The sequence below is a fragment of the Ornithodoros turicata genome, chromosome 5 (assembly GCF_037126465.1).
Source record: "Ornithodoros turicata isolate Travis chromosome 5, ASM3712646v1, whole genome shotgun sequence".
Taxonomy (NCBI): domain Eukaryota; kingdom Metazoa; phylum Arthropoda; class Arachnida; order Ixodida; family Argasidae; genus Ornithodoros; species Ornithodoros turicata.
Genome location: NC_088205.1, coordinates 40134867 through 40156305, shown reverse-complemented (window position 1 = coordinate 40156305; position 21439 = coordinate 40134867). Strand labels below are relative to the sequence as shown.

Genomic DNA, 21439 nt, shown 5'->3' with positions numbered 1-21439 from the left:
CCTAAAATTGGGAGAGGGAAAGCATTATCCCAGCGAAAGTCGGACGTCATAAGCCGTGCCTGTTTTATCTCTTTCTGCGATGTCGGGGAGGGCTGGGTTTCCAACCTCCTTTCGTCGGACTGACAAAGATTGCGCTGAAAAATTCATCGCGCGCAATTCTGAGCGACCTCCGTAGAGCATGATGTTCGGCTAGTTTTTCCGATGGGATAGCTCCTGAATATCCCTGTCAATTATCATTAATGTGACTAAATTAGACACGCTCTTCACATTGGTGGGGTAAAAAAGTGACCTTTACTAGGCAAATTTCCGACTTAAGCTCGCAAAAATTTGCATAATGAAACTTACGTTACACGACATTCACATGAGGAGGTGGCAAAAACCCAGTAAGAACAAATGCCATTGACCGCATGACTCTAGGTGGTGCAGTTTTTTTATTATAATTCAATGACACGTTTTCTGGGACACCCTGTATAATGTGATTACTTGGTAAATAAAGTTCTTAACTCAAGCTACCGTCTATAATGTGATTACCTGGTAAATAAAGTAGTAAACCCCAAAATTTTCCCTTTTGATTACGTCATGCCACTAAGGGTCACGTGTCCTAGATGTCTCCGAAAAATAACGCGTGCTTGCTCCTTTTTTTTTACATCTGCCAGATATCCCAGGGGTATAGAAAGTAAGACACTTTTCGAAGTCACAGTGTGGACGTACAGGTAACGTCGCATAGACGTGGCGGACATATGCGACGTGTGCGTCCTTTGTGGGACGCACCTGGGATATTTCTGGTTTACTGGGGTGTTACTTGGGCATGGTACTTTCTTCCAGCTCTCACTGTACGCTTTCTGCGATCCGCCATTTTTGTTATTTCAGGTTAAAGGAGCTATGAACTGTACCAAGCGAGCCCGCCGACTGTGTCGGCTCCAAACGGCGATTTCAACGTGTTGTCTGTGACACCTTTTGTATAGGTGAATTTCATAGGTGCTTATCTTCAGCACTAGCACGCTCTTAGCTAACCGTCTTCCCGAATGACAACGTTCACGCCCATGATTTGTTGATAACGAGAGGCGGAGCCTATTATGTACCTATTATGCGCGGCTAGAAAATGGGCTACGCCTCCCGTTTTCAACAAATCTGAGACGAGAACGTTGTCATTCGGGATGATGATTGGCTAGGAGCGTGCCATGTAGTGAAGTTCATCATGTCGGCACAGTTCCCTTAGAAGTCGGCCCAGGACGCACATTCCCCCAGGGCGTGAGTCGTGACGTTGCCCACATACGTGAGGCCGACAACGGCAAGCCCTATCACCACCACCACCACCACCATCATCTTGAAGAGGGTAAAGGAGAACGTTGTGTGTACCTCCGCGTTTGCGTCTGATTGGATGCTACAATTCTTCAGATGACGTAACGATGGATAGAGGTATCTGGACGGCAGTGCGTCTACTCGCCCGAATACGAAAGAGAGTGCGTTTTTGTATTAACGCTGCACAACTTATGAAGGAGAAGAATTGAACAATAAATTGTAAATATAATTACGAAGCGTAGAAGAACAACATTACATCTATTAAACCCGTAACTAAATACATGCAGATAGGAGTTCTTACCCCCTATAAAGTTGCCGTATTTTCACCAAAGTTGCATCTTCACGTATTTTTTTCTCCAATTATTGTGTGTAGCCTCTCAACGAAACTTTTTTGGCTTGTAGTACCCATACGTATCTCAACGTTAAAAATAGTTTTGTCTCTTTACTTCTACCGATGTAGTCCAGAAAAAAATGCGAAACTTTGCTTCTCGAAGCATTTTTTGCACTCCCTTTACGATATGGCGAGTAACCAGAATATTTGCGACCTTCAGATAGGTAGACAACATTTCACCCTTACCGCGGCATGAAAACAGTTGCGACATCTGTATAATTTTGGCGGCGGCATGCGTAGACTGCAGGGGTGGTCAGGGGCTAATCCCGTACACTTAGGGACAACCATTTTGCGATGGTAGCTAAAACATGCGTTTGTTTTAGTGGTTTTCTTCAAGCAATGAATCCGTATGAATTTTTATAACAAAATCGACGAGGGTCGAGCGAAACCTCTGGGATGTTTGGCATGGAATGACCTGATGAATGATGAATACTATTTTTTGAAATATAACTAGTTACAGCTTACCACGTTAAAGTAACTAAGTTACTTAACAGTTACCTTGTAAGAACCCCCCCCCCCAACCCCCAAAAGCTTGGTTTTCGCGTCTGTACTGGCCTAGCATACTTATACTGTGTTATAAACAGATAATTTCCCATGAGCCTTAACAGCACGTTGGGATTTAGTCTAGGTCATCCTGGCTGCGTATGAGATGACAAAAGTTGTGATATTCCTGATTAGGAAAAACGGCATGGTATTTGTAGCCTCGACAAAGTGACACGCAAGGGAGGTGATGAGTGCGAAATTTTGCAATTCCCGAGTAGTAACTTTTTCGCAGTTACTTTAACCAAAAGCGGTAACAAGTTAGTTACAGTTACATGTTAGTTGTAACTTAATTACTACCCAGGACTGATGCGAAGTAACACACTTTCCTTTACCAGCTCCCGTGGCATAGTGGTTAGAGTGATCGCTTTCCACGCCGAGACTAGGAGGTGACACGGGTTCGAATCCTGTCACCAGCTGTGCTGTCTGAGGTTTTCCTTGGGTTTTCCGAAGACTTTCCAGACGAATGTCGGCACAGTTTCCCTTGCAGTCGACCCAGGACGCATACTAACCCCCCCTGTCCCCCACTCCTTCCTGCTGTCCTCTCTTCATATGTCCATGTCTACACGCCAGTCACAGTTGCTTCGCGGCGCTCATTAGTAGGGTATTAGTCGTTAAGTAGGGAGCACAGTAGAGACACTGAGCCACGCCGACGAGCGAGACCGCCATCTTGGATCCGGCGCAGCTGCGTCGCCTTCTCCGCCGGAGAACTGCGCGCAGTCAAGCCAGCTCGCAACCAAGGAAACCGGTTTTGGATGGAGGACACTCAACATGGACGGCGCGTTCTTGGAAAGAGAAACCACGTGACGCGATCGGCCCAATCGAGGACACCGGGTGGCGGCTCCAGCACGGAAAAGGAATGCGATAATTAGTGACTCTAGGTGTAGAAACAGAAGTAGTTTCTCCCCCCCCAACAGAGCTCCACGGTCACTTGTGGAAATTGCCCGCATCGCAGACTCGGATGTCGCCATCATAATCTGAACCTTACCTGCCAGATCCACTGCATGTCAGAGGTCTCAAGTGTCGTCATTCTATTATCTAGTGTCCATTCCTTCAATGCTTTGTCCCCCCAGAAAAATCCTGGGAACATCCATGACGTCATCCGCAGTGGCGTATCTAGGGTGTGGCAGGTGTGGACAGGTGCCATGGGCGCCAGGTGAACAGGGGCGCCATTATGTGGTCGGGTGTGAATGTGCCAGGTCGTGCACTCAACCTGGCACATTCATAAATGATCTAAAGCACCCGCCATTAGAGAGGTTGTAGTGTGAAACGTAGTGCGGACCACACGAAAACGCATCCCCAAGGACATCATGTTAACCACGAGGTAGCTAAACTGGGCGCGGGACGTATTTGACGAGAACGGGGCACGGTGAGCAAACTGAACCAGCTCAGTGAGCGACTGTCACGGCGGAGACCAAAGCAGCCTAAACAAAAGGGAGATCCCACTCGAGACGTGACAGCAGCATTTGAGGATGTTTAGGTAGCAAGCCGATCGCAGCAGTGGGACTTTGAGAGAGATATCTGAGCAAGAAAATCGACCCGACGAAAAGAGGAGTTCGGACCAACAAGAGGGTCGACCTGAACCCGTGTGTCGGGCTGGGGCAGGTGTAAAGGTGTAGGGGCGATTTCGGCAAATTTTACACTTCCGATGTTGACGGCAACGAGCTGTACGAAGAAATTTTGGACTGCAGAATGTTGCTCGCGAGGCGCACAGAAAACAAAATATAGAGACCCGAAGAGCTTCTTGAATTTATTGTTCACCATGGAGATGAGTATGTCTTCCCGAACCTTCGGGTTGCGGTCCAGATAATGCTTACGATCGCGGTTTCAATTGCCAGCTGTGAGCGGTCATTTAGCAAGCTTATACTTTACAAGCAAGCTTAGCAAGCTTATACTTAGCAAGCTGATACTTTCGTATTTAAGAGCATCAATGGGCCAGGACTGGCTTTCCGACCTTGCTGTCCTAAGTGTTGAAGGAGAAGAAACAGAAAAAAATTGATTTCAGTGACATTATCGACAAATTTGCAGCAGCAAAAGCCAGAAAGGCTATCATGTGACATTAGTGGGCCATTTGCATGTGTAGTAGTTATGTGGACTTCATTAAAGTATTTACAAAACATGAACAACTGTGTCCTCGATATGTGCCTGAACAGGGGCGCAGACTCATTGGTTGCCATGGGCGCAGGTAGCTCTAGATACGCCACTGGTCATCCGATCTCCATGCATGAAAGAGAGGCCATGCCCCATACAGCCTGAGATCAGGGTGCACAGCCGAGCCCCTCGCCTTCACCTTCTAATGTGCCTGCTTACAAGTGCCAAATAGGTGCTGTTCTTTTTTTCTTCTTTCACTCAGATTGGTAAACCAGTGTGCATGAATTTTTTGAAGGGGTGCGTAGAGGGTGGATTTTGTGTTTCCGGTCATAAAATACGCTTCATATGCCCAATCCATAACGCTCTGGACAAGACAAACTGAGCGTCTTAATATTCGCATGTCATTCTCAAGACAGAAATTAAGTGTCAGTGAACTGTAAAATTCTAACACAGCGCTAGCCGTTCGTAGGCACAGTATAGGAGCACCAGCTCCCCTGCTGTGTGCGGTGCGAGCGATATAGGATTTTTCATCGCAGTTCTGTGCAGCTACTCCCGCCCATCTGTCACACTATCCGTTTCAGTCACCAAAGCAAATGAATGAACAACTACTTACATTTATTTACAACATGATGAGGTGCCAACAGTGGTCAAGAAGCATCGCCTTTTAACAGAAAGGCCATTTTCCCCATCAATGAGAAAACTGGAAACTAACATCAGTGAAAAAATGGCTAGGAAGCAAGCGAGCTGGTGAAGATGATGCATAATGTAAAAACCCCGAGACTAGGGAACACGAAGGGACAGACACAACACGAAGTCTCGGGGTTGAAAGAATTGAGACTTCGTGTTGTGTCTATCCCTTCGTGTTCACTAGTCTCGGGGTTTTTACATTATACATTATGCACTAACATCAGGTTTACACATGAACAGGAGCTGGTGTGAAAAACTTTCACTTTTGAACATAAGTTTCTCCAAAGTGGGTAACAAAGGATTGCCAGTCCGGTTGACCCGCTTTCACGACTGCCAGCCGAATATTCTGAGGGTATGAAAGGGATACTGGCTTTGTGCGACTTCGAAAGGACTGTACCCCCATTGAGGAATCCAAAAGCGAATGCCGTTCCTTTAAAGTGTCCTCCATATGATTGTTCGAATACGTGCATAACAGTATGGTATGGCCAGGATAGGCGCGATGGTGCTTTCTGCAAGCCCTGTGTAAACCACACGTCTAGTGCTCAAGAATCGAGAGGGAAGAGGAATGCGGAGAAGAGGTCTGGAGGGTGATTTCAACCACGCATGGGGTAAAAAAAAAATGACAGCCTTTAATTCTGATTTGTGCTCTTTGAGGTTCTCAACAGGAAGAACTGTTGTCAGCAAACATTTTATGGGATATTCGAGAAATTTCATGGTTCCTTTAACTTGATGTGCGTAAGGCAGAAGGAATCACATACTTGCTGTCTGGAATCTCTTTGTTTTTGCTGTTTGCCAACAACAACAACAACTTTATTTCGAGATGATGGATGGGGAGTTTCATCGCCAGGGGCGATACTCTACCCAATTGCTGGTGGTAATGCGGGGAATGAAATAATGATCCCCTTCACAATATGGATCGAAGTCCTATGGTATCCAGAAAGGTGAAGAGAGCTTTCAGGGCCAAGCCTTGCTGGACTGGATGTGGCCAGGCACCAGGCAATTTTGTGAGAGGGAGGGGGCGAGAGTCCAGCTCATTACGGGATCCGAAGAGTACAGTTCGGGAAGGTTGATAGTGCGGGCAAGGGAGAAGAATGTGCTCTAGATCTTCTACAGCACCGCAGTATTTGTAAGTAAGAGTGGATTTGTGCTTGCAAAATGCATCTTTTACATATGTGTGTTGACATCTTTTTGAAATATTTTGATGCATAAATGCACCAAACTCACGAGCTTTGTCGTACAGTATACCTAAAAGTCGTTATCACTATCAACCGTGACTGGCGGTTGCCGTCGGGCTGGTGGCCTAACTCCACCGATTTCTCCAAAATCTTCAATGTCAAGACCTTCCTCTGAACTGTCCTCAGAGCCTTCCTCATCTTCTTCTCCTTCTAAATCCAAGTCTGAGTCTGAGTCCAATCCCTTCCAATAAAGAAAAGTTGACGTGAAAGAAAAAAGAAGTTACATTAAATTTGTAACATGGCTACCACAGACTAGCCATTAAATACAACGGCCATTCAAGGTTGACCGAGGCTTTTGCTTCAGAAAATTGAGTGAGTAAATGTACACAATGAAAGAAAACTTTCGAAGGACGAAGTGCAATCCTTCTAGGGTCAGTGATATGTGCAGCAGCCGCAGCTATGATAGCGGCCAGCAGTGTGTCTGTAGCTGTGGAACAGTGATGCATAATCAAGTCCCTTGTGAAGGAGAACGTCAAACCAGCTGATATTTTGCAAAGATTACGGACACATTATGGGTAGGGTTCCGCGTTTTCGGTTTTAATTGAAAAACATCGAATACAGAGGAACATTCCAGGAACCATGACAGACAAATTGCTGCACATGCCTAGCTTAAGATTTCGACATGCCAAGCAGGCTTTCCTTTATTACTCTTTTTTTCTTGGTACTATTTGCTATGGTTGGATGACCTGCGACCACATTGAATGTTCCAGGGTCAATCCTTTTGTCCCGGATCGGGTGCACTGGTCAGAATCTCATTCTTCTACCATTGTAGGTGCCCCACCGCGCTTGTGAACCTTTTAGGGACGTGACGTCAAGTAGAATCTCGGTCACCGGCCTTTAGTTGTGTTGTGGAGAGGTTACGACAGTACATCAGTGGCGTAGCCAGACCTCCAAGGTAGGGGGGGGGGGGCTCGATACGAACCCCCCCCCCCCCCCCGCTGATCCTGGGTGCGACAACAAACACATACTCATGCACGCCGCAAAATGCGGTAAAAAAAAAACAGAACGGAAATAATTGATTTGGACGTGCACAATACGATTCATGATGTCCAATGAGCTGGTGTCACGAGATTGGAAGGATTTTAAAAAGCTTTGAAATACTATGAAATACTTTTAAAATACTTTGAAAACCATTCAAGAGTGCTGCTTAGACGCCATGAACTGTAAGAACTTTCGCGATCGTCACACTGTTACTCCCCCCCCCCCATATATTATTTTCTGCCTCCCCCCCGTGGCTACGCCACTGCAGTATATACACCTCCACTTTCCACGTACGGCGGTCCTGTCTTTCCGCGGTACCCGAGATGTGAAGAAAAGGGAAGAGGGCCTCGGACTACGTTTCCGAAAATCAAGATTTTGGACTCTCAGCCAAGGAAGATGTCGTCGTATGCAAGTATTGGCATGTGACAGTTAATGTTACCAATAAAATAAAGCACACATAAACGCTTTACACCGTGAGCTCACTAGCCTGGCTCCGCGACCTCACACTCTCTGTACGGGGGGGGGGTCGTTGGGTGCAGTTCCCAATTCAACCTGGATGCTAGTGTTTTCCTATTGTTGGTCACACAGGTTTTACAGTTGTTCTGTCATACTTTCTATGTCGATGAACCGTATCTCTAGCAGAAGCGGAGTTGTAAAGCCACTGAAACAACGAATGAGAAGACAACAGCTTTTATTGTCCATAAATATCACCACGGAAAAGATGCAGTGGACAACTGTAAAGCTCGTGTCTCCTTTTTCTTTTTACATTCAAGCACGCGTGTCTGACCACCAGTAGAAAAATACTATCATCTAGCGAACGATATCGCTAGCGATCTAGTGCAGCGTATCATGTCGCTTTTATGTTACTCATTGAATGTCGTGCAGATTTTATTATCTACTAACAGATGAAAAAGGTCTATGCCTCATTTTTCAACAAATGGGGAGAGCGAATGGTAACACTCGGTCGGCTGTGACATGTTTCGTCAGTTACCCCATCCGCACCCCTGTATTTTTGGGCGCGCAGGAGCCTGGGGGACCATTTTTCTGCCTAAACAACCAGGGACCTTTTTTTTTTTCATACCCCGCATTATCATACGTTTTTGTGCACCCAACGACGCAACAGTTTGTGCGGTACGGCACTACCTTTAGCAGCTATCAATTCAGGCGCGGCGTCACCGAAGCAAGGTGACGATTGAAAGTGTACGAATAGCCCTCGAAAACGGAGCGGACTCACACAAGTTCCTATGGCTGCCGCCAGGATTTTTCGTGGCGCGGCGGACGCTTTGCACGAAGCGTATAAACATCGAAAAACATCGTCGAATCCGCCCAAAAATAAACATCGAAAACGCGGAACCGTAATTATGGGGAACAAACATTGTCAAGGAGAAGACTGTATGAGTGCTGCAGACTTTGGCAAAGGATGGGATATGGTGACAAATGAACCACATGGATATGTTCGTCCAACAGCAGTTTTGCCAGTGAACACCGCAGGTGTTGACCAAGGCATCCTCGAGCACCAGAGAGTAACAGTGTGGGACATTGGAGCCCAGCGTAATATTAGTGTCAGCAGTGTAGAGGCAATCATTCATGAGCACTTACTGCTCAACCGGTTTCAATCAGAGCGGGATGAATTTTTGCAATCAATCATGACATGTGACAAAACCTGGATGCATCAATTCACCCCAGAGACAAAAAGAAACAGCATAGAATGTTGACACAAGGCTTCCCCACAGCCAAAGAAAAGCAAGATGCAGCAATCTGCTGGGAAGTCCAAGGGAACTGTCTTCTGGGACATGCGGGGTGTCATTCATGTGGACTTCTCATAGCACGGGGTCACGATTAATGATTAATGCCCAGTACTAGTACTCCACGTTGATAAAGGGTGCTGTTGCAAACACAATTCATAAGAAAATGCATTGGATGTTGTCCAGAACGGGTGTTCTTTTTCATGACAATGCCTGGCCTCATACAGCGAATTTTACGATAGCAACACTGGCTGAAATGCGCTGGGAGGTTTTGCCCCCTTGCCCTTTACAGCCCAGGTTTAGCCCCAAGTGATTACAATTTGGTTTGTCCCCCTAAAGAGCACCTTGGAGGAAAGACACAGATTGAAGCCCTCCAGAAAGATGTCCTGCAGTGTCTAAGACAGCAGCTCAATTCTTACTACGGCAAAGGCATCGAAGCAACTGCAACGGCGATGACAGCGGTGTCTAGATGCGTACAGTGAATAGTACTACGTCGAGAAACTGACGTAGTTTGGTGCTTCCCGAAGTTTCCGTTGTATATAAAGACGTGAAAGTCTCAGTCAACCTTGAATGACCCTTGTACTTAATCCTTCATGTAACAAAGTTTCCCAGATATTTCCAATTGCGTAGGTACAACAACAAATCACTATAATCCATATTCAATATACTAAAGTTAAAAGCATGAAGTAAGAACACACAAACATGTGGGCATACACACACACACACATACACAGGCATGTGGAGTATAGTACAGACCAGAATTCTCAACAACGGAGGTGCCCCTAAGCACAACACCACTTGAAATTCAGTGCTGAGATGTACTGACTGACGGTTTGCTTTTTCTCTAATTAACGCCTCCAGTGATACCAGTGGTGCAGATAAAGTAAATGTAGGCAGGCGGATGTGACACCTTATATTAAGTTAATAAGTATCCTTATATTATATATACTATATATGGTATATAGTATATATAATATAAGGACCTTAAACCTACACAAGTTAGACATGACAAGTATCAAAACATCATTGTTGTTGTTGTTGTTTTTTTTTTGTCAAGACTACTGCAATTCTGCTTGAACAGCATTTATGTTGTTATCATCCCCCAGAATAACAAATATACTGGGTGTGTGCAGAAAAACGTGACCTGCATGTTTACATGTGACTCGTTGTCTACTTACCCGAGGAAGTTCCAGTGGCGTACAATGGCGTATTTATGCGTGCAAAAGCTACAAAAAAAATACTGGAAGCCATACTCAGCGTAAAAAAATAAACAGAGCGCGAAAACATCGGCTTCCATGCATTAGAATAGGGAGGTCATGAGAGTGCATGGTAGTGCATGGTGGTCTCAGGAGAGTTATGTGCAGGCACCACTAGGGGTACTACCGATGAGCATCCATGTGGGACATCGTTTCGATTTCTGCACCGATAGCTCCCCTAGCGGTACTTGAACACAACTCTCCTGCGTCCGCCATGTTGCCCTATTCTGATGCACGGAGGTCGAAGTTTTCGTTGCTCTGTCTATTTTTTAAGCTGAGTATGGCTTCCACGATTTTTCTGCAGATTTCGCATGCATAAATGCGCCATCGTGCGCCACCGGAAGTTTGTTCGTTAGGTAGGCAACAAGCTATGTGCCTAAATGCGGGTCACGTTTTTCTGCACACCCCCTGTACTTCATACTTTTGTGTGAACAGCCCTCAACAACAACACCTTCGAGTCAACAAGTAATTCATGAAAAAGTGAATCAGTGCCAGGGGATGAACCCTCCTGATTACTGATCAGGGATACCCCCTTTACTCGACATTGGCATGGCCTCCTCATGAATTGGGGAGCCTCATATAATCGGGACAGACAAGTCATACACTGCTTTCCAGACATTCATACATGAGGCATGAGGCTCATAGGAACAGATAGGCACACAACACATATTGGCTCGCATTGGCTTTTTCATGAATTACTTGTTGACTTTGTCCCTTAGGATCTTTGAGGCTCAACGTGTTGTAGTATGTTAGTAGTAGTACATAGTACACCCGACATATCAAGTGATAAACAGACATGAAATGCCACTGAGCGTTTTCTGTTGAAGCAGAAAGTGCATCAGATAAACAGACCCAGGCTACAGACGCAAATTCAAGGATAGGTACAACAATGGAACAGAACAAGCGACTGAAACACTCATGTTCTGTAAACTTTTCGGTAGCCGGTGAGATAATCCCCATATTAAGCATGGAAAAAGTCAAAAACTGTTGAAGAGGACCCAGGACGTCAACAGAAGATTCCCGTCTAATATTAACAGAAGCAAGGAAATACATAAGTGAATTACCTTATTTTTTCTGGTAAAAGACATAACAACGGTTTTTGAAGTATTAAATAGTAAGCATCTTGTTAGAACACCAACCGTGAACACGAGTGATATCATCTTGCAAAGCAATACAATCATTGGTGTCATCAATGGATAAAAATAATTTGATGTCATCAGCATATTGTAGCACTTGGCAGTTCTGCACACAGTTAGATAGATCATTAACAAATAGGTTAAGAAGTAGTAGCCCTAGGGTGGAGCCCTGGGGCATGCAAGAGGCCATTATGTACAGACACGAAAGTTCGTTTTACTATCCAACAGTATTGGATCAATCACAAATATAAGAAGAAAACTTTTTGCATACACATTAAAAAGTTAATTGATGAATTTTAGGAAATTAGTTGTCCAGTGGTTATATGTGCTTCCCCACATATATCTGCCTGGCTGCATAACCATCCTGCAAATATGGCATCAGTGCTGCTCTCACAGCTTTTGTACGCCCAGTATATTAAGCTTTTATTTCACCTGTTCTCGATGCTTGCTTGCCTTTGTGCACTGGTGAGCGCTACAGAAGGGGCGTGACACTCGTTACAGCATTGATGAAGCCCAATCGTGATTAAAGGTATGCTTATATTTAGAGAGTGACTTTTTCGGGTTGAACTAGATTCCGCCCTGTTATTCCCCCCGAAATCACCTCCGGCCAATTAGGGTTAAACCCGATTTCTCCCCGAATTCCCGTCGCCATGAAATCCTCAACTAACGTTTCCACTGAAGACGATCAAGGTTCGCCACGTGTAACACATGTGAGAATGTGTCACTTACGTTCCCGGAAATACACCCATGTGTGTAAGCACTGGCTATGACTTCGGGAATTAGTGCTGGTAGGTCACCCACAAAAAAAAAAAAAAAATTAGGAAAGGACTTAATAGACAAGAGGAGAAACGAAAACTCCGGATAACACCCGAAGGCACAATTACAGATTTAAAAATAGCGCCTGATTTTCCGCCTCAAATCTGAGAAGGGCATTTAACTCGAAAAAGTCACTCCCTGCTTATATTGTGTTTTGGTCTTAAAGCATACTGTGCACTTCAAGACGAAGGAACGACTCCAGTAGTTGTTTGCTTTGCTATCAAAATGGATGCTGAAAATTAAGAGATAATGTAAAAAAGATTGACTGACAAAGAAGGACTGAAAAAGGAATGACTCAGACCTGATTCATTCATGAAAATAAATGTTGAAACTGGACCTCAATCCCGCTTGGAGTCCAAATAACTGCGAGGCAAGAATCTGGGGCTCGATACTCAACTTTTCGTTATTGGACTTTAATAATAATAATTTGATAATGCATGGCTTTGCTGTGACTCGTCACGAGCTCCCGCGCAATGACAAATCGTGTCGTTTCTTTGAAATCCCGGCCTACCGAACAAAATGGTTTTACGTTCCGTCACGTGACTTTTCGAGTGTGCCAACATGAAATAATAATGTTACCAAACAGTATGTTCAGTTCACCATTGGGCCCCTGGCCTGCAGGCTAGCTCAGGCCCGTGCAGTGCTATAGAAGCATTGCAAGCCCACTTACGCATCACTTTATAGGTACTAAGGTTCTTTATGTACGCTCCGCAATACACCAGTTGCAGTGAAAAGAAAAGTAAATTGTTGTAGTGTGTTACAATCGTGTTCAAATTAGGCAGTGATGTGACTGCTGCACCAATTGCGCCAAACTGCGCCAAGGGGCCAAACCTGCTACATCTACATTGTCGCAAAATATCAGGAGTGTGTGCGAAGTCTGCGCCAAACATCCACTTGCGCTGTTAAAAGCGAAGGCAAGCCTCCAGCTGAGCCCCTCTGGTTGTTTAGCCCGTGTCTATAGTCAGCGGGAAGCGCAAGTCATCGCGGGATAGCAGCTGTGTCTCCTATTCGTACAGTATTGCTTCTGTTTTGCGTGCGCTAAGCCGGCATCCTGCTGTTAGGAAACCTTTCCTGTCATGCTTTGTTTAAAGGGTCAAACTGCTAATCAGTTTGTCGCCTACCTGTTGCGTCCAGACAATAGTGAAGTGATAGAGATAAGATCTTCCCCACTGGAAGGGCTAGGAATATGACAGGATGGAAGACGCAGGTCCAATCACCATCACTTTTCTTTCATTGTGTTAAACCTTGCCGTGTTTCCGTGCTGTGTTGCCTTAACTTGTCGCAGGTGTCACACGATGTCACTAACGCGATAAGGCGAAAGATTGCGAAAACACTTGTAACAGACCATCAATTAGTTGGTATTATTGTGGAACGAGAAACCGGAAATAAACATTGGACATGTTCAGCCTATGTGATTCTAGCACTATGTGAAAGCACAGTGGACAAATTGAGCGCGGAAATAACTAAAAAGATAATGAAAAAATGGCTAAGAAGCAAGCGAGCTTGTGAAGATGATGCATAATGTAAAAACCCCGAGATTAGGGAACACAAAAGGACAGACAGAAACACGACGTCTCAAACACGGCTGAAAATTTTACTTCGCATACAAGAAATATATACAGACAGAGGGAAGAGAAACAACCAGTTGAGGACAAAATAGGAGGTCATTTCGGGGGAATGAGCAGTCTGTTCAAGGCCCGACCGAGGATTACGTATGGGTTGCTGACACAGTTCCCACAAGAGGTTATGAAAAGGGTCTCTCTCAAAAGCCTTCTGTGAGGGTCCACTTCGGATACCTTTACATATACGTTAACTTTGAAAAATTCTGAACAACTTATTTCGGATTTACAATTGTTTCATGGAAAGAAATGCTTTGCTTTTTCCTTAGATATCAAGGATCTATACTATTCACTGCAAGAGAATGTGTTGTTGAATAGAGTACGCAGATTTCTTGAAGATAACTTGGTGCGCTTTCAATCGAAAGTTGGTATATCTGTGACTGAATTTTTGCGCTTACTAGAACTTTATCTGAGATCAACTGCCATAAGTATTGACGGGCATCTGTACACCCAAAAAACTGGTATCTGTATTGGGTCGAGTATCGCGCCTGTTCTTTCCGAGATTTACCTGAGTGTAATTGACAACGCTGTATTATCCTTTATATCCTCTCTGTCTTCAAATGATGTCATTGTAAGAAGGTTTGTAGATGATCTGGTTTTCGTTTCCACCAATGAGAGTGTTATTGATCAATGTAAAAATGTAGTTGTGTCCGCGGCCCCAGAGCTTGTGTTCACTATTGAGTTCCCCACTGTTGGCGTGCTTCAGTTTCTTGATATCAGGCTTTTGTTACAACCCGCTCTTTGTTGGTCTTACGGCAAATCTCAAGCTAAACCAATTTTGCTTGCTTCAAGTTGCCACTCTAAAACTGTAAAACGGGGTTTGATCACAGGTATCCTATCAAATGCCGCGAAAAAATCTTGTTGTCATCATATCATTCCCTCTGCTGAAAGTCAGCTTCTCTGTTTGAATGATGCTGGTTACCCCATCACATGTTACTTGGTGCTTTAAGTGTTTTCTTAAACACCTTGCTTCCTAGTTCGCCTCAAACAAAGCCGTCTGTCCCCAAACGTGTGGTATTACTTTACTCTCACAAAGTGTCTCACAACTTGTTAGCCGTTGCGAAGAAATTTCAAGTCAACCTCGTTTTCAAGAACAACTTCCGTCTTGACCGCCTCACGCCTTTCGCCAAACCTGAAGTTACTTGCAAGAATCATCTAGAAACGTTGTTGGTCAGATCCCCCTAGCTTGTGGTTTCTGTTATATTGGCCAGACAAAATGTTGCTTAAATGATCGTTTGAGAGAACATTCATTAAAAGTAAAAAATAAAGCTCCAAACTCTGAAATTGCCAAACATTTCGAAGAATGCACAGATTGCTTCCCTCTATGGGATGAAACAATTGTAAAGGCATCCGAAGTGGACCCTCACAGAAGGCTTTTGAGAGAGACCCTTTTCATAAGCTCTTGTGGGAACTGTGTCAGCAACCCATACGTAATCCTCGGTCCGGCCTTGAACAGACTGCTCATTCCCCCGAAATGACCTCCTATTTTGTCCTCAACTGGTTGTTTCTCTTCCCTCTGTCTGTATATATTTCCTGTATGTGAAGTAAAATTTTCAGCTGTGTTTGAGACTTCGTGTTTGTGTCTGTCCCTTCGTGTTCCCTAGTCTCGGGGTTTTTACATTATGCACTAAAAAGATGTCATAGTGTTAAGAGCACACATAATACTTTCCCACAAGTAAGATAGCTTTGGCAGTTTCTTTCACTGTTTCATTTATATTTGGCACTGTAACTGTAAAATGTCAGGGCATCCTCGCAGTAATCTATATTCAATTCTATATTATACTTCACTTGAAATAGGTATTCAAATTTTTACACAGCTGTGTCGCTGTTTGCGAATATTGTTGAAAATCCTGGTCTAAAGTTTGTCATTACACGTAAGCTACTTCAACTGATTGCAGCGCATGACAATCGTTACAAGGAGTTGGTCTTCGGCTTCAGTGACCACATCTACGTCACCGTTTGGAAAGTACGAGGGTGTTCAAGTCAAACCGGGACTTTCTCTCTCCTGAGTGTAGAAATGGCTCGCGCTACTCCTTTTTTGTCATTTTCACACGCGACAGACGTCCGCGTTCACCACGTGGTGGTCCACAGTTTGTGCAAAACAGAAGGCACGTGCTGGACAAGATGTCCGGAAACGAGGTGAGCGTGCACATCGAACAGCGAATTGTCATGAAGTGTCTCGTGAATGAAGGCGTAAAGTCATCTGAAATTCACGGAAGACTTCAGGTTCAGTATGGCCACGATACACTTAGCCACAGCAAAGCGTTTGAGTGGTGCAAACGGTTCCAAGACGGGATGACGCCGAAATAAATCATGTAAAAATAAAACGTTCAAAAATAAATCTCTTAAATATAAAAATTGCAAAATAAACTCTTCAATATAAATCATGAGAAAATCCACACTGTCGAAATAAACTCTGAAAAATAAACTTTGAAGAATAAACGCTTCGAAATAAATCTTTTAACATCCATCGTCCCTGACTGGTGGACAGCCGACGGCTCTACGTCCGCCGCGGAAAATAGTACCCTCCTCGCGCTTGGGGCTAGCCAGGGCTATAACTGTGAACAAGGATTTCGGTACACCGGATGCAAGCTGTCTGTCTGTATGTGATCCGTGACCAGTTTTGACAACTTAGTAGGGGGGAGGGGGGGCTGATATCATTCAGAATGACGGATGCCCGGGAGCGTATTATTCGATGAAGTTCTGTTTTAGCAGTGCAAGTAACGTGGGACATCGGTGTAATATAGTCTAATATAGAGACGACTATCAGGAGAGTTTGGCCATTCTTTGGTATGTTTTCTGATTTTGCGTTTGTCTTTTTCGGGTGCGTGCGCGCTTTCATGGCCTTTCTTTTACCAGTGCGAATGACCGTCGCCACGCAATCCGTCCACAGCGTTCAGCTGGCTCAAGGATCATGAGCATACCTGGGTAAATTACTTCTAAAATGTAATTAAATTACATTCATCATTACTGTAATTGAAACGTAATAAAATTACATTACAATTACTACTAGGGGTGTGCGAGTACCAAATTCTAGACTGCGAATAGTTTTCGAATATTTAAAATTCACTGCGAATAGTTTTCGAATATCTAAAGTTCACTGCGAATCGAGTACAAATAGTTGGAATCAGGATTTCGAATACTTTTGAGTAATAAGAACTAACACGTCACACATTTCTTATTTATTTTCTTCCCACAAATGTACATTTTGGAGACTCTCAAACACACTGAAATAGTTGAACCTTCACTTGGTTTTAAATTCAGGCAGTCTTGGCGCACTGAGGTACACTTAACACAACACTTCTTAGTCCAGTCTAAGCACACTGGAATACTCTGTTCAGTTGTTGTTCAACAGTTCACAGGTTGTCGTGCAGAAATGTCAGCTGCCTGACATGCTCAGGGAGTAAGGCAGCTCTGCATGGTGTAGCAACATTTCCTGCTGCTGAGAATGCCCGTTCACTGGAAGCTGACGTTGCTGGAATGGCGAGGTACTTGCGTGCTAGCCTGGATGTACAGGGTGTTACCCTATAAAAGTATACCCGTGCCGCCATGCCGTACTCGCCAATTACTCAATGCAGGTGGCACATTGTGCGATCTTCATATAGAGCTCATAAGGACATTTAATCTTGGTAAATTTTGAAGTGATTGAGCGCCGCAGCACGAAGTTATAACTCAAAACGTGCAATTCCCGTAGTGAAAACAATCAAGATGGCGGCGTTGAGAAGAGCATTTGACATGCTGCTCCCCAGACGACGACGTGTCGCATATCCTGCCAGCCCGATGGAACTGTAGTTTTCATTTCGCTTTGGTGTAACTGTCGTATTTTGCTCAGAAGCAAGCAACGTGAGCAACGAAAAATGCCGAGGTACTCGGCAGACGACACCCAAAAGGGATGTCGTCTGCTTACTGAGCGGCGCCATCTTGGCTGTTTTCACTACGGGAATTGCACGTTTTGAGTTATAACTTCGTGCTGCGGCGCTCAATCACTTCAAAATTTACCAAGATTAAATGTCCTTATGAGCTCTATATGAAGATCGCACAATGTGCCACCTGCATTGAGTAATTGGCGAGTACGGCATGGCGGCACGGGTATACTTTTATAGGGTAACACCCTGTAGATTGGAAATTTATCCAGTGGTACGTTCCAGTCTTTCACCATGTCGCGGAGAACCGATGATATTTGCGTCGCAGTATGCCTTCCCGAAAAACTACGCGTGTCCAAGTTGTACCGCTTCACTTGAAAGCTGTGATCGACGAAGTGGCACGTTAGGCTTATGAAGCTGGCGTTCGAGCGTGACGTCCACATGTCGGACGTGAATGACATGGACTCAACACCATTTTGTAAGGCTGTTTCGAGTTCTGCTTGAACTTCTCACCTTCTGTCGTGAAAGAGTTTCGGTACTAGCGTCCGGGATAGCGTCGTTCTTGAAGGAGGGCAGTAGTCTGGTACCGCTTCGGCCAGAAGTTCTCGAAACCCGCGATCCTCGACCACCCGGTACGGTTGGTAGTCTAGGGCTATCATGCGTGCCACTTTGACATCCAATGCTTCTTTACGAGCACGTGGCAGCTGTCTCTTTGTGGCGAACTTGTCGATTCTTTGCTGTTCCGCCTTCTTAGCCTCATGTTTCTTCTTAAACTCAGCATAAAGTAGGTGATGTCGCTTCAGATGATTCACGATGCTGGTTGTGGACTCCGATGGTGTCTGGATGCGCGCAGAGCACCGAAACTGCCGATTCTCTTTGGAAGTAGTCCCACACGGCGCTTCTGTTTGTTCGCTTCGCTGCCGCGTTATCCTGCACAACTTCACAATCGTGTCCATCATCCTGCAGTTTTTCAGTTGTACACACAGCCGAACTTGCCATGCCCTGCGCGACTCGTGACTGCGTCTCAACGGTTTCATCAGTTGCACGTGGTTTCGCTTTGGGAGAGGAGTGGCGAGGAGGAAGCTCACGCGCGGTGACGTCACGTCACCACGCAGCGCTACCAGCCTAGCAGCACGCGCGGGTGTCTTCGCGTGCATCTCTGCCGGTCGGCAGATACTCGAAAACTATTCGAAAATTGCGAATAGCGAATATCCTTTGCGAATATCAACCGAATATAGCGTATTACTCGATTCGTATTCGAAAATTCGAGTACTCGCACACCCCTAATTACTACGAAAAAGTAATGACGTTACAATGCCATTACTTTACCATTATTGGCATACATGTTCCCGAGTTTGTGGAAGGCACAAGGTACACACAAGTTGACGAAACTTGCCTGCCCCGAAACTCGAGGAAAAAAATGTATGCTTACAATGTATCAACAGTTAGCTTGTACTCTTCAATTTGTCTCTTCTACATGCCATGCTAGTGTGCCCACGTATGACGTATCGTTCCACAATGTAGAGACCAAGGAGACACAATGTATCACGACAACAGGATGATTGTGAGGAGGATGGGGCCCGCAAACAATGGTTCTCCAGGGCTACAAACCGTTGACCTAACAACGTTTGTTTGTGGGTGCCCTGCCTAAGGCAACTGGCTCGTCGAACGGAATTGACGTTCCACGTGCCGATTGAGTGCGTCACCGTTCATAGTGCCGTTGGAATTCTTTTCACTCGCCAGTCCCCCAACTCTCTTTCTGGCAAGTGCCAACACAGAACACACACTCGATTCTTTTGTAAAAAGTCATGAGTAAAAGTACAGCCCAAATGTAATTAAGTTACATTACAAATTACCTAATATCAAATGTAATGTATTACATTACAAATTACCAGAAAAAGTAATTCGTTTCTGTAATTTCATTAGAGTAATGCTATTACTACACAGGTATGATCAAGTGTGCGTGTCCTGTATTCATAAGCGCATCGTCGTCATCACTTTTAAGCTGGATATTTCGAAATCCTAAGTTGTTATGTAATTGATAACAATACAAACATGAGTAAGAAACATCATAATAGCATGTTTCGCCGAAAAGAACATCGTGTCGGCCATACGACTATCACTACTATGATACGGAGCGTTACCTTCCTAAGCCTAACCATGATTTATTTTAACAGCGTTTATTTTGAGGACGTGTATTTTTAAACGGTTTATTTCAGAAAATGGATTTCGAAGGGTGTAATTTTAAGCATGGATTTTTTAATGTTTTATTTTAAAAGATTTATTTCGGCGTACAGCCTCCAAGACGGCCGTACATCAGTGCAGAATGATCCTGGCCGGGGCGGCTCAGAACATAGTGTCAGAGTTCCTGAGAACGTCCAACTTGTGAAGCACCTGATCCTCAAGGACCGATGAATAACATGTCTCGAACTGGCTCGAAAGACAGACCTTTCTGTGGGAACGTTGAACACAATCATTCATGAACACCTCCAGTTTCGCAAAGTTAGTGCCCGTTGGGTCCCGAGACAGCTCTCCGTGTTTGACCAGCAGAGGAGACTAGAAATCTCCCAAGAGCTAAGGTACCATTTCGACACTGAAGGACAGCCGTTCCTTGATCGGATCATCACGTGCGATGAAACGTGGGTGCATCATTTCACTCCTGAGTCTAAACGCGCATCAAAACAGTGGAAGCATCCGGGCTCGCCAGCTCTCAAGAAGTTCCGAAGCACCCCGTCTGCGGGTAAGGTCATGGCCACGGTATTCTGGGACAAGGCTGGCGTTGTTCATGTTGATTTTCTGCCCAGTGGTACCACAATCAATAGTGCATATTACTGCTAGGTTCTCAGGTATCTGCATAAGCCACTGAAGCAAAGGCGGCCGGGCCTCATCACCAAAGGAGTCCTCTTCCTACCAGAACAATGCACGCCCGCATACCGCGCATCTCACAACAGGCACCTTACAGAAACTTGGCTGGGAGTTGCTGCCCCACATCCCCCTTACAGTCCAGACCCCAGCGATTTCCACCTCTTCGGGCCACTGAAGGCGTTCCTTGGGGGCCGCCACTTCAGCTGCGACGACGAGGTCAAGAATGCAGTCCAATCATGGCTGCTACGCGCCGGTAAGGATTTCTACGCGGCTGGCATCCAAGCCCTCGTGAAACGCTGGGACAAGTACATTAGTGCAGCTGGAGATCACGTTGAAAAATAAAAACTAATTTCTGGCCTGTAAGTTCATTTTACTTTTGTGAAAAATGAAAAGTCCCGGTTTGACTTGAACACCCCTCGTATATTAAAAATAAAGTGTATATGACTGCACATGATAAGGTAGCATATTTGCTCCAAAGTGGATTTTTTCCTGCTCCAGAAGGTGCTCCAAAATGGGTTGGACCAATCACATCACTGCTTAAGAAGGAAAATAAATATAGTTTGTCAACTACATACGCCAGTGGAGATAAGGAGACGCAATAGCGCGCCAGGAGAAATACTGCAGCGCCACCACGCACCCTCAGTAGGGCAGCGCACTTTCTGCCACATCGTAGTGTCATGCGGCGGTCTTAACAGCCAATACAGAAATGGTGTGGGTATGATGGATTACATTATCTGGCGCAGGAGGGAGTGTAAGTGTAATGACTCTCTGTGTCCAGCCATCCTATCACGGCAGTATATTTTGAGAGCTGATAGACTAGTTATCTTTTCCTTCTTAAGTTGGACACAACTATAGTCTCTTGTTTGTTGCCCATCCCCTTCCACTTTTTGCAAATATGTATCGGGAACGATT

The 21439-nt window shown here is 44.9% G+C and overlaps 1 protein-coding gene across 1 annotated transcript in view; it reads right to left on the bottom strand.

Moving 5' to 3' along the window:
• Window positions 1-4922: 4922 nt before the first annotated feature.
• LOC135394397 (clusterin-associated protein 1-like) overlaps window positions 4923-21439 on the bottom strand; it is a 70421-nt gene continuing 53904 nt past the window's right edge. Inside the window, exon 11 of the mRNA XM_064625126.1 lies at window positions 4923-6427. Coding sequence (XP_064481196.1) covers window positions 6257-6427 — 171 coding nt within the window. The 3' untranslated portion in view covers window positions 4923-6256. The remainder of the gene's footprint in view (window positions 6428-21439) is intronic.